Source organism: Podarcis raffonei, chromosome 1 (genome assembly GCF_027172205.1).
Source record: "Podarcis raffonei isolate rPodRaf1 chromosome 1, rPodRaf1.pri, whole genome shotgun sequence".
NCBI lineage: Eukaryota > Metazoa > Chordata > Lepidosauria > Squamata > Lacertidae > Podarcis > Podarcis raffonei.
This window is the reverse complement of record NC_070602.1, coordinates 134563635-134576703: the sequence shown is the minus strand read 5'-3', so window position 1 is coordinate 134576703 and position 13069 is coordinate 134563635. Positions and strand designations below refer to the sequence as shown.

The following is a 13069-nucleotide window of genomic DNA, read 5'->3' as shown; positions in this document are numbered from 1 at the left end:
TGGGGTTGGACCAACCTGCTTTACTGTGAAGAACCAATCTTACCTTTTCAACATCAACAAGTCTTAGTTTAGAGATGAAAGTCTATGCCATTTCTGTAGCCTAGAAAAATAAGAGGAAGAGGTGATTAGGGCAATCTCTGAAGCTCTGTCTGACAACATCTCAAAATTAAAGCCACCATCTGGGACATTTTCCCCATTATACTGTGAGCAATCCCCTGTGCATGTAGTTTTTGAAATGCTGTTTTTAAAGTCCATACAGGACTGTGGCTTTATGCAGCAAACATATTTCCAGTGTTCCAGTGTTCTCTCAATGAATGCTCTGTGCACCATCAGATAACTAATTGGCTGTAGTTCTTTAGTGCACAACCAGTGCCTCTCAGCAGATGCACGAACATCTTAAACAGTTCTGATGTTCATAGACATAATGAGCTAACCCATCAAAATTCCTCTCTATCCTGCCCATCTCCAAGAGCTCAGGCTGGCTTACAGTTGACACAAACCAGCAATTCTAAGAACAAACAAAAGCTAAAATATATTCATCTACAAAACCAACTTATAAAACTTATGCACATATGAAACACACCAATGCCAACATTGCATAAGAATAAAATAGTACAAATAAAATTTTTGATACAGCTTCTTTGTCCTGACTGCTGCGCACAGACAAAACAATCTTGCAGAAATCTACAGTTATGCTTTGACTCTGCGCCTTATGGACCCGACGGGTAGCCAAGGCAGCTGCTGAAATTCTGTTCTTTTATTTTGTATCTGATCCAGGCCAGAGTTCCTGCTGGCCACATGGAGAAGCTGTCTGTGGAGCAAGGCCGGCTCCCTCGGCCTGGAAGCCAGAGTCGCCTCGGCCTGGGCTTAAGCGTCCAGGGGGCCTTTACCTCCCCCCCCCCATAACCTCTGGAGAGCTTGTTGCCGGCGGGGCTCCCTGTGAAGGCAGCGGGGTTGGTGCCTCCTTCTCCCCAGCCTGAATCGCGGCCGCACGCCGAGCCCAGAGCCGGGGGAGCAGGCCGGTCTGGCGCGGCGCCTCAGGCCGCCTTTCCCCGCGGAGCTTCCAAGAGCGGCATCCATCAAGGGCTTTCTGCGGGTGGGACTCTTCTCGGCCTGCTCCCGCGCCCGGGGTTGGGGGACGGGCCGCTTTCGGGGCGCCGGAAGGAAGGCGCCGCTGACAAGGGAGGCCTCGCCGCCGGCCGGCCGGCTGGGCGGGCACCGCCACCTGCGCGCCTCCCTCGTCCCGGGCGCAGTTTGCGCGCAGCCCCGCCCCGCAGAGGGACCACCCGCACCTGAGGGCGCCGCTCGCCCGCCCGCCTCACCCGAGGGGCGCCGCCGCCTCACCGTCCTCCCGCCGCTGCTCCCTCCGCTCCGCCTGGGCCCCCAAGCCGGGCGCCGGGCTCTTCCGCGGCAGCGCAGCTCTTCCCCGCGCCGGGCTCTGGGCCTCCGCGTCCGCTGGAGCCGGGCTCCTCTCTGGCGGCTCCGTCCGGCGGCCCCGGAGCCCAGGGTCCTGCCGGGGAGGAGGAGGAGGAAGAGGAAGAGAAGTCGGGGAGCCAGAGATTCTTCGATCGTGCTTGCAATTCTCCTTCCTCGACAAAGAAATGGCCACACTGTGGAAATTCAGGGGAGAAATAAATGTCTAGAGGATTTTCAACCTCAGGACATTGAAGCTCATAAATTTATAAAACAAAACCTAACTTTTTATGAGCCAATTATAAAACAATTTCACAGTAATCCTTGTAAAGGCAGCCACGAAACATTCCAAAATGCACAGTAACCAAAAATGGGAAAAGTGGTGGCCATCTTCTAGGATAGAGGCCAAGAACTAAGCAAAACAATTGGCAACTTAGATATTTTAATTCAGCACATGTCTGAGGCTGCTTTGCTGTATTACTAAGAATATTTTGCCTCCATTAATTTATTGCTGTTGCTTAAAGGAAAATGTATTTTTGAGACCTAGGAAACTGTAAGTAAAGAATGTTAAACTTACTTTGCACTGTGTGGTCTTCTTTATTTTTTGAAAAAGTGGTAAATGGGGTTCAGCTGCTTCATGCAGCTGAACAAAATAAATAAGACTTAATAGCATATTCCTAGGCTTCCTTAATCAGCCTAATGATGGGACTTCGTACCCTGCTATTGGGGCTCTCGGTGTGTTAGTCCCACGTTTTAAAAACAGACACCAGCTGCCCCCCCCCACTTTGTTAACCACACACGGGTCTCTAGAGGATTAAACATAATTAGTATATCCTCATACCGATTTCCATCAAAAAGTGAATTGATGACTTAAGTTATGGGTGGTTTGGCAGTCCTCTTTGGTTCATTTTCTAAGTAATTTTCGCAAATCAATGTCACTGGATAGTGACTCGGATGTTATTGGCAGGAAAGTTCAGCTTCAATGGAAGGTAGAGAATAGGTGAAACTCATTTCTATACATGTGTAGGAGGAAGAAAAGGACAAAAGGTCTGGAATTTTCCATACCCCTGACCTGTTTTTGAATAAATGGCAACTCCCATTAGATGAAGGTTGTAAGGAAAAGAAAGCAATCAAGACCTGGTAAAGCCACTTTATTGTCCTCCTTCTTGGCACAGTAAACACTGTTACATAAATTACTGTACTTGCATCTGCTGCCGCTGGAAAGATCTTACAAATTCTCTCTATCTGAAGTTGGTGCAACAGGGTTGGGTAGTTGGATTTAGATAAGGAAAGTAAAAGCTCAAGGGTAGAAATACAAACAGAGTCTCTGAAATTTGATACCAATTTATTGAAGGGATAAAACGGTTCTTGCACCTGCATCTCAACTGTCTTAATGATTCCCTGTATGGACATTGAGATGAGATTCTTTTGAATTGTGCCCTGAAACTGGTTAATTAGTGGCATTTTGATTCAGGTTGTTGTTAAACCAAAAAAGTACAGAACTAGCTTCCTATATGATTGTTATTTATTTGTAATGTTCCTCACCCACCCATCACCATCAGGTCCCAAAGCAGGCTACAGAAGTTCAGCATCCAGTGATAAAAACAGAAAAGCCTATTGCGATTAAAAAACAAGTGAAACTATTCCAAATGTACGAGAGCAGTAAAAATTCAGCCAAAGAGATTTTATTATTATTTATTACATTTATATACCACCTTCATCTTCTAAGGATCTCAAGGTGTTGCACATGGTTCTCCTCCTCGGCTCCTCTCCATTTTACCCTTACAACCACCCTGTGAAGTAGGTTAGGCTAAGAGATGAGGACTGAGTGGTCCAAGGCCCCCCAGTGAGCTTCACCGCTGAGTGGGGATTCGAACCTTGCGCTCCCAGGTCCTAGTCCAACACCTAATGACCATTACGTCACACGGGGTCCCACCAAACAAAATGCCTTAGCTGTCAAAGGCTAAGATGAAGAGGTCTGTCTTCAGCATGTGGCAAAAACTCAGGTGCTAGGCGCATTTCTGGGGGGATAGAGTCCCATAATTTAGGGGCTGCCACAAAGAAAGGACCCCCATTCTCTGCACTTCCAAGGGTGGCAGAACTACAAAGAGATGGTTGATCTGCTGATCTTTAGCATGCAAGAAGGTCAGTAGGGAAGGAGGCTGTTTTTCAGATATTTGGGGCCTAAGTTATTAACGGCATTAAATACTAATGTGCTCACGAATCCCTCGTGCTTGTTCATCTCACAATCCCATCTCATTTCCACTTTAAGCTACAGTGTTTCATTTTAAACTGTATGAAAATTACTATTCAAATATATATAAATCAGAACCGCACAACTTTTAAGTAAGTATTTAATCTGCGTGTTCATATAATTTCTACTGGAAGAGCCTCAGCACACAAATGGTTCTACTGATCTGTTCCTCAACATGACGAATTTCCCTCATGGAAAAGATGACTGCTCAACTGAAAGCACAAAGAGGACAAAAAAAGATAAGTTTCACAAACAATGGTTCTGCTTTATCGTCTATGCAGATAATCAAGACTCCAGTTTAACTCTGCCAGATATTTGTGGGATAAAATATAGCTAAATTACACGTCCTAAATAAATCTAGGACATTAATAATTGATGGCTCTGGAGGCAACTTAGTCATCATATGATGTTATATTGTGTTGTTACTGTATTGTGGAAAAATACATATAAAATATATTTTTAAAAAGAATGTACCTGTATTTATCTTAAAATACACATGTTAATGCATTTGGGTAATTTTTAATGCCAAGAAAAATTCAAGGAGGTGTGAAATCTGAATCTGGACTGTATTGCAATCAGGACATTTGAATTGGGTTCCTTTGCTTAAAAATGCAAATCAAGCAGAATTCTCCTCCATCTGTAACCAAGAGGTAATGTAAAATATGCTAGCATCCATGAGAATAACATACGCCAGGCACTGGAAAAGTCTCTTTAAGGGAAGAGATTTCACACATCTAGTTAAACACGCCTGGTTTCTTTAGGCCCACCTTCTGTTACGGAAAGTAGTCCAGAATCATAGCATTGTAGAGATGGAAGGGACCCCGAGGGTCATTCTTCCAATGGAGGAAGCAGGACGGGACCCAATATAATTAGCACGCTTTCATTTTTATATAGTAACCTGGAATTGCTACAGCAGTTTTCTCTGTTATAGTAGACATTCATAGCTACATACCTACATTTTCTGCTCCTTCTTGTAATGGTGAACTATGCTTGGAAATAATAATTAAAAACTTCTTGCAAGGAAAGAGAGAATGCAAAATCTGAAGGGATTTACTAAATCTCATAACTCAAAGTAGATGAAAAGGTTCTCTCAAGATGTGCTGCTTCAGTTATGAGCATCATAGGAGACTTTGCTGTCCTCACTCCAGTGCTTGCCTGTCCTCTTCTTTCTGTTCCTTTCAGCCATGACAATGGCAGCTACCACAGTAACAAAGACTGTGAAAGTTATGACAAGAACCGTCACCGTCTCTGCAATGCACAGCTGGGTGTCCACAGATGACAGAGGGCGGTTTCTCAGGATATGGGGCTCCATGCATGTCACGTTGTGATAGTCATCTAGGATCAGCCTTCTGACACTGTGCAGTTTAGCAAAAACCCTCTGAAGGTCACAGTCACAAAACCATGGATTGTCCGAGAGAAAGATGTGAGTTCCAGAGGTCTGGAGAGATAATAATGTCTTGAATCGAATATGTTCAATTTGGTTGTGCACCAGGTTAAGTATTGTGAGGCTGCTTAAAGAAGTAAAGACTCCAGGGCCAATGGTTTTGATTCTGTTGCCCTCCAAGTTCAAAACTTCTAAGTGTTGCAGCATAGAAAAATCTCCATTGTTGAGGTTATGAAGGTGATTATTCTGAAGACAAAGTTGCCTCAAGCAGGTGAGACTGCGAAACGCACCCGTTTCTATCAATGATATATTATTATTTTGCAAATTGAGCTTCTGAAGATTTTCAAAGTGCTTGAAGTTCTTGTACTGTAGCTCCTGCAGCCTATTGTAGGCCAAAGTGAGTTCGTAGAGAGTAACGAGACCCAATGAAAAACTGTTTCCAAGAAAGGAGATCTCATTTCTACCAATATCAAGCTTATGGAGTCTCTCCAGGGAGATGAATGCTCTCTCTTCAACTCTCCTGATGTAGTTGTCACTCAGAAGGAGAACCCGTAACTTCCACAGGGATCTGAGACCTTTGCTTGGAACAGAATGCAGCTGACTGTTTGACAGATCCAAGTGCTCTGTCTCTGGAGGGAAAATGAGATCGGAGCTGACAGTGACTCCTGAACAGTTCACAAACATTGCCCCTTCTGTGCAGAAGCAGATTTTATGGCATGGGTTATGGGTTTCAGAGTCACTAAAGGACAGGGGAATCCAGAGGCAGATTAAGTAGTGAAAATACATCTTCAGTCTTGTTCTGTATGTTCTTTAGTTCCTGTTGTACAAGAGAAATTTTTTTTTTAAAGAACATTTTAGAAAAATACCTAGAATTTTTGGTATATGATGATGATGATGATGATAATTATTATTATTATTATTATTATTATTATTATTATTATTATTATTAATACCCTGCCCATCTGGCTGGGCTTCCCCAGCCACTCTGGGCGGCTTCCAAAAAAAATATTAAAATACTGTAATACATCAAACATTAAAAGCTTCCCTAAACAGGGCTGCCTTCAGATGTCTTCTAAAAGTCTGGTAGTTGTTGTTCTCTTTGACATCTGGTGGGAGGGCGTTCCACAAGGAGGGTGCCACTTCTGAGAAGGCCCTCTGCCTGGTTCCCTGTAACTTGGCTTCTCGCAGTGAGGGAACCGCCAGAAGGCCCTCGGAGCTGGACCTCAGTGTCCAGGTAGAACGATGGGGGTGGAGATATGATAGAAACACAAATGAATGATTAACCTTGAAAACTTTGTTTAGGAATGACACAAGTGAGAAAAGGTTGGCTTTCTAGTTTGTACACACACTAGGGCTTCAGCCATGACCCTGCCTGACTCTTTAAGTCCAGTTACCAGCTCTCTTCTCGGATTCTCATGTGATGAAATCATTGAGTCTAACACAGAACTTTCTGACTGTGTACCTATTGGAAGATATAAAGCCACTTCATTCCATGCATAATTTCCATGCTAGGATAAAAAGAAAGTAAAAACATTTGACTAAATTTGAAACTGGAGGTGGCTAACCTGTAGCCCTTCAAATATTGTTGAAGTACAACTCCTATCATCCCTGACCAGGCTGCGTGGGGCAGAGGACAACTCATCAACATCTGAAGGGGCCAAGGCTCAGGTATCTCTGTTTCAAATAACGTCTGGTTTGGAAGTAATGGCAAATGATGATTTAGGCAAAAGAGGAAGTGCTGGAGTGTGTGAAACTGATGCTCACGCAGGTAAAGGTAAAGGACCCCTGGATGGTTAAGCCCAGTCAAAGGGGACTATGGGGTTGCAGCGCTCATCTCGCTCTCAGGCCAAAGAAGCCAGCGTTTGTCCACAGGCAGCTTTCTGGGTCATGTGGCCAGCAGGTCTAAACCACTTCTGGTGCAACAGAACACTGTGACAGAAACACTGTTTACCTTCCCGCTACAGCGATACCTATTTATCTACATGCACTGGTATGCTTTTGAACGGCTAGGTTGTGGCAGAAGCTGGGACAGAGCAGTGAGAGCTCACCCCATCACGCAGACTTGAACTGCTGACCTTACAATCAGGAAGCCTTCCTTGGAGGTTTTTAAGCAGAGGTTGGATGGCCATCTGTCATGGGTGCTTTAGCTGAGATTCCTGCATTGCAGGGGGCTGGACTAGATGACCCCAGGGTCCCTTCCAGCTCTAAGATTCTATGATTCTAAGCCCAAGAGGCTCAGTGGTTTAGACCACAGTGTCACCTGTGTCCACGCATGTAACAGCAAATAACAGTTTAGTGTGATGTCCTAACTCAGCTCAACATTTTCTATGAACATTCAGAGTGATTTGCATATCCTGTTCTGGCCTTTTAGATAATAATAATAATAATGGCCTTCCTAATCAATAGCACACTTATATTCACAGAAATTTATGAACCCTCACATTTTACTGAATGAGTACATATTTGTTCAACAAATTTTCAAATAAAAAAAGATTAAGGCATACCCTCCAACATTTTTCTGATAGGGAAATAGGGAAGTTATATTCCATAATAATAATTTTACTATTTCAGGGGGATACTGTAGATAGTTATGCAAATGAAGGATTGAAAGTGACGTTCAGTGATTGGCTAGTTACAGAAAATGGTTACTGTTGCATTCTAGTGGAGCTCTATATAAGCAGGCTGACTGAGCTCCTCAGTTCAGTTCTGTTCCAGCTACAAATAAAGAGCTGCTTTGGAAGAATCGGTGTGTCGTCTGATGTGTTCGCCCGCAACTTAACAGGGAAGTTATATTCCATAATAATAATTTTACTATTTATACCCCACACATCTTACTGGGTTGCCCCAGCCACTGTGGGTGGCTTCCAACAAATATAAAAGCATAATAAAACATTAAACGTTTAAAAAACCTTCACTATACAACACTGCCTTCAGATGGCTTGGGGGATGGATAATTCCATACCCTCCAAAATTACTCCAATGAAAACAGGGACATCCTAAAGGAAAGTGGGACATTTTGGAATCAAATAAAATGGGGCAGCTTCTCTAAATAAAGGATGTCCCTGGGAAATAGGGACACTTGGAGGGTCTGTAAAGAGTGGGATCCAATGATCATTCTGCCAATGCAAGGATTTTTGCTTGCTCCGTGAAACATTCTCCCTCCCTTCCCCCACATATTCCCTAAACCTGTTCTGGGTGTTTCCCCAGCCCTTGGAGCAAGAGCACTGACTTCCCCCCACAATTGAGGGGGCTGAGGCCTTGCAACATACTGACATCACTCATGCTTGCACACGAGACGTGCACACACCATGTGGGGTGCAAGAGTCACGCAAGGACACCATGTGGTGTGCATGCACAAGGTGCACATGGTTGCCACAGAATTTTGACAGCCCCTCCCCCGGCTTCCCCTACATGGAGTCCCTGCTCTAGAGTAGATTTGGGGAGGGTGTACAGCACAAAGGAAGGGGAGGGAGAACTCACGTTCTCTTGCATAAGCAGACATCCTAGCACTCCCCAAAGCATTTAAAACAATATAAGAGAAAATGTGCTTTATCCCAAGACAATGGGTCTTATATAAAGCAGATACGTATCTGAGAGCAGCCTGCTTGTGTGATTATTCACTTGTGGCGACACAGAGGCATCCTTTTCCCTGCTGGCACCACGGTTGTGCGGTGTACCCCTGTGGAAATTCACGTGGCCTCACCTGTTCCTGCATTTTGCCAACTTTTGAAGGCACACTTGTTTACGCAAGCATTTCCTTGATTTCGTGACCTGTCTTCTGTTTCAATTGCTATGTTGTTCTAATGGGATTGTTTTATTGCATATTTTTTATTGTAGACGTTTATATTTTAAGGTTTGTGTAATTGGTTTTTATACGGCTTAGAAGCTTATTTTGGAATTAAACTGTTGTAATAAACAGTGATGATGAGGATGTAGCTTAAAAGGATGAATGATCCACCTTAAGAGAGAAAGCCAGTGTGGGATAATGTGTAGAGTTTTGGATTTTGAAGAGTGAGATCAGGGTTAAAATCCCTGCCTCATGTATGGAGCTCACTGCCAGCTAACACCATCTTCTTCAAGCCCCATAAAAGATCACTGAAAATTAAACCAAGTTGCAGCATAAATGGAGTTTAATACCATTGTTTAAACATATTTACAATCCCACTGAAGTGGATGGGGTCTTATTTCTAAAACGACAAGTTGTTTAATTCTTGCTATTCAATGCAATTATGTTTCTTGCTATTGACAGCCATGGTGGGCATTTTCCAGACTTTCTGGAAAGATTATTGTTATGTTACTGTGAAACTTATTTGGTTAGAAATGTACTGGTTAAATGTAAGTGGATTCTGGAATACTTGAAAGCAAACTGCAGAGCACATTTCAAACTTTTCTGATTGTAAAGAAATTTACAAATGCTTCTCACTCTTATTTCTGCTGCCTCACACCATAAAGATCAAGGCTGCAATTCCACGCACATGTATCTGGAGCTCCCATTGACCCTAGTGGGATTTACTTCTGAGTAAAAAGTCTGAGCTGCATGGCTATTAATCTGATTTCCCAAACTCTCATTGCTCCAGTTCTTTAGAAAAAGTGAGATATATGTTTGTTTTATACATTCTGTGAAAGCAATAGCTCCATATACCCTTTCAACTGTAGAATACCCTTTTGGGGCACTCTCTTATTTACAACAACAATAAAAGCAACAACCATGCTACTGCAGATTGTAATGCCACCCTTTTACATGGCTAGACATGATACTTTGGTACTGACAGCTGCTTCAAAAAAAATTTTATATATCTGCGGTCAACTTTAGAAAATGAGCGCTGTCACTGCCAAGACCACAGAGCCCACCTGAGAGTGGCAGGAGGGGAAGGAATGTAATAAAACTGCAAGTTCTTTAGGCATGTGTTTCTTACTATATAAAACTCAGTGAGAGTAGACAGTAGTTGCAATAATGTCTGCAAGTGTCCTTAAAAGTCGAAATATTTCCCACTTGGCCAAAACCATAATATCCATGTTGAACACAAGAAACGCTTCACAAAGCAGAAACAAATATGTATGTTGATTCTTTAAAATGTTTTAGTAACTACTAACTGCTCCAGCACAGGTGAAAAGATCTGTTATCTGAAGGAACAATCAGGTGTGTGTTTTTATCTAATTGCCTGTATGTGCCTTTCGGCAACATTCACTCAGATCATCCTTACCTTTGCTGCAGCCCAATGCTCTTGCCAGGGTTCCTCCTTCAAATGTCCTTTGGACATGGATAGTGGCAGATGGAAAAGTACAGAGATGAAAGGGTTGGCTGTCAATGTGCTGAGAAAGACAGGTTGAAAGCTTCATGCAAGGCAGAAGGATAGGGAGCGAGAAAGCATTAATAATGGAAGCAGTTGCAAAATTATGCTGGCCACCTGCTTATAGCTGCAGTCACTTTGGAAGAGTGTTGAGATCTGAAATGTGTATAAAGAGGCACATTTGGGTCAAACCATAGTGTGACATCTAACTCTTAAGGAACTGGAGTACAGAAAAATCAGAGGTGAACCTGCATACATATATTGGCATACGTACAGTGGTACCTCGGGTTACATATGCTTCAGGTGACATATGCTTCAGGTTACACACTCCACTAAGCCAGAAATAGTGCTTCAGGTTAAGAACTTTGCTTCAGGATGAGAACAGAAATCGTGCCCCGCCGGTGCGGCAGCAGGAGGAGGCCCCATTAGCTAAACTAATTAAGTACTTAACCCGAGGTACCACTGTACTGGGGATTCTTGGTTGCGACTCTTTGTAGTTACTCAAATGGGTATATTGATGTAAAAGGTTAGCTGAGATAGCAAAGGATTGCACGTGGGCTTAAATTTAGGGTTTTTGTTCTCACAGATGTATCTTTGCTTATACTATTCATGCTTTGCAGGTGGGATGCAGGACTCAGACATTTAATCTTGGCTACACAGAATAAGATTCCACATAAGACAGGATGTTAGCAATACGGTACTGCTTGTAAGCATTTCTGACTGTTTGTCGTCCCCCCCCAACTCTTTTCAATACAGTGGTACCTCAGGTTAAGTACTTAATTCATTCCGGAGGTCCGTTCTTAACCTGAAACTGTTCTTCACCTGAGGTACCACTTTAGCTAATGGGGCCTCCTGCTGCTGCGCCGCCGGAGCACGATTTCTGTTCTCATCCTGAAGCAAAGTTCTTAACCCAAGGTACTATTTCTGGGTTAGCGGAGTCTGTAACCTGAAGCGTATGTAACCCGAGGTACCACTGTATTGCCTTTTAGAAAGTGAACCTATGAACAGGGACTGCCTTGCATATGAAGGATGAGGAAGAGTCCTTCTTCACAGCTCTGTGAATAGAAATAAGACACAATCCAGTGTTGCCAAGGCCCTAACCCTTTGCAGGGAGCAGGACATAGCAGGAATCCTTGCTCCTGCTCCTTGATCTCTCACCAGCATTTGATACCATCAACCAGGGCTTCCTTCTGGTCTGCCTCTGGGAAATGGGAATTAGGGCACCATATTAGAGTGGTTCCAAGCCTTCCTTCATGACTGAGTGCAGCCAGTCCCATGGGGCGTGCCTTTCAGCCCCCTGGCTGCTACGATGTGGGGTGCTGCAGGGGACTATCTTATCTCCTAGTTAATATCTACATGTAGCCGTTGGGAGTGGTCATTACAGACACACCATCTCCAGGGGATCCAAGGACCCACAAAAAAATAATTGGTGGTGTTCGGCTGCTGCCTCTGTGGCCCAGTGCTGCGTCTTCCCACCACCTTCACTGAGCTGGGGGGGGAGGCTGCAGCCAAGCACCACCTTCCTCTGGTGCTCTGCGCCATGGCACCATGGCAGGGCAGGGCGTGCCGGGCACCCACAATGTGGGGCCCAAGATGGCTCACCTGGGTCATTAGGAGTTGGGGGGCAAGATGCTCTCAGTATGCTGCTGACAATCTGCTCTGTGGGCGAGTTGCTCCTGCGACTGAGAATTTGGTCAGTTGCCAACTGTGAATGGGGTTGCACTCACTCTAAAGGAGAAGGCTCACAGTCTGAGGGTGCTTCTGGGTCCAACACTGTCTATGGAGGCTGTGGGAGCCTTAATGGCCAGAAGTGCCTTTGAGCAACTGTGGCTGGTTTGACAGCTACGGCCACTCCAGGGCTGAGAGAGCCTGGCCACTGGAGTTCTTACATGAAGACTGAATTACTGCAAGGTGCTCCATGTGGGACTTCCCTTGCGCTTGATCCAGAGGCTGCAGTGAGTGCAGAATGCTGCAGCACAATGCTGACAGGAGTGAGGCCTTGTCTGCATGTAACACCTGTGCTCAGAGATCTGCAGAGGCAGCCAATCTGCTACCAGGCTGAGTTCATGGTGCTACTATTAGAATGCAAAGCCCTTAGCAACTAGGGACCCATTTACTTTTGAGAATGCCTTAAGCCACATGCGCCAACTGGAACTGGCACTGCAACAGGTGTCACATGATGATACCTGTTCTGCCTTTGTAAGGACACGTTTAGTGTGGCAGCAGCTGCACTTTGGAACTCCTTGCCTCTTGAGATCAGACGGGAGAGACTGCACTGTACTCCTCTCATTGGCAGCTGGAAACACTCCTGTTTAGACAAGGCTACCCAGATGCTTAGAAAGTTGAAGTAATTTTATTCTGTTTTAATATTTTAACTTTTGTATGTTTTAAATCAGGGCTGTAATTGTTTTGATTTTACTGTTTTGTAAACTGCTTTGAGGTGTCCCCCCCCAATCAACGTGTATAAATTTTGTGAAATAAATGTGTTCAAAATGATCTGTTAACACATTATGAAAGGATGACAGAATGTGTTTTTATAGATATAAATGCACAGCCTATGTCCCAGAGAGGGTGGGAGACACACAGAAATCCATAGGGATGATGTTACCACAGTTCAAAATACTGAATGATGCTGCATAAAGTTGGGAAACTGCACTGGGAAATCTCAAAGCAAATCTTAGAAATCAAGGAGCCATAAGTCAACAGAGCCACCATCAGTTCTCCAAT

The 13069-nt window shown here is 44.1% G+C and overlaps 2 protein-coding genes across 10 annotated transcripts in view; both read right to left on the bottom strand.

Moving 5' to 3' along the window:
- Positions 1 to 1362, bottom strand: part of RCBTB2 (RCC1 and BTB domain containing protein 2) — a 29028-nt gene extending 27666 nt beyond the window's left edge. For 2 of the 9 annotated variants that reach the window (XM_053363644.1, XM_053363664.1), the window contains exon 1: positions 44 to 863. The gene's annotated coding sequence lies outside the window, so the exon portion shown is untranslated. Of the gene's footprint in view, positions 1 to 43; positions 867 to 907; positions 1055 to 1344 lie in introns of those variants that run through there. The other 7 variants (XM_053363609.1, XM_053363618.1, XM_053363591.1 and 4 more) reach the window with 7 other exon arrangements.
- Positions 1363 to 2741: 1379 nt separating this feature from the next.
- On the bottom strand, positions 2742 to 10615 carry LOC128400945 (insulin-like growth factor-binding protein complex acid labile subunit). The gene is made up of 2 exons (XM_053363688.1): positions 10256 to 10615; positions 2742 to 5868 (listed from the first exon to the last, which is right to left on the bottom strand). Exon 2 carries the CDS (start codon positions 5835 to 5837, stop codon positions 4773 to 4775), a length of 1065 nt encoding a protein of 354 aa, XP_053219663.1. The 5' UTR covers positions 5838 to 5868; positions 10256 to 10615; the 3' UTR covers positions 2742 to 4772.
- Between the last annotated feature and the right edge of the window lie 2454 nt (positions 10616 to 13069).

Coding starts and splice junctions, on each gene's coding strand:
- LOC128400945 (XM_053363688.1), bottom strand. CDS start 5,837: ATGTATTTTCACTACTTAATCTGCCTCTGGATTCCCCTGTCCTTTAGT.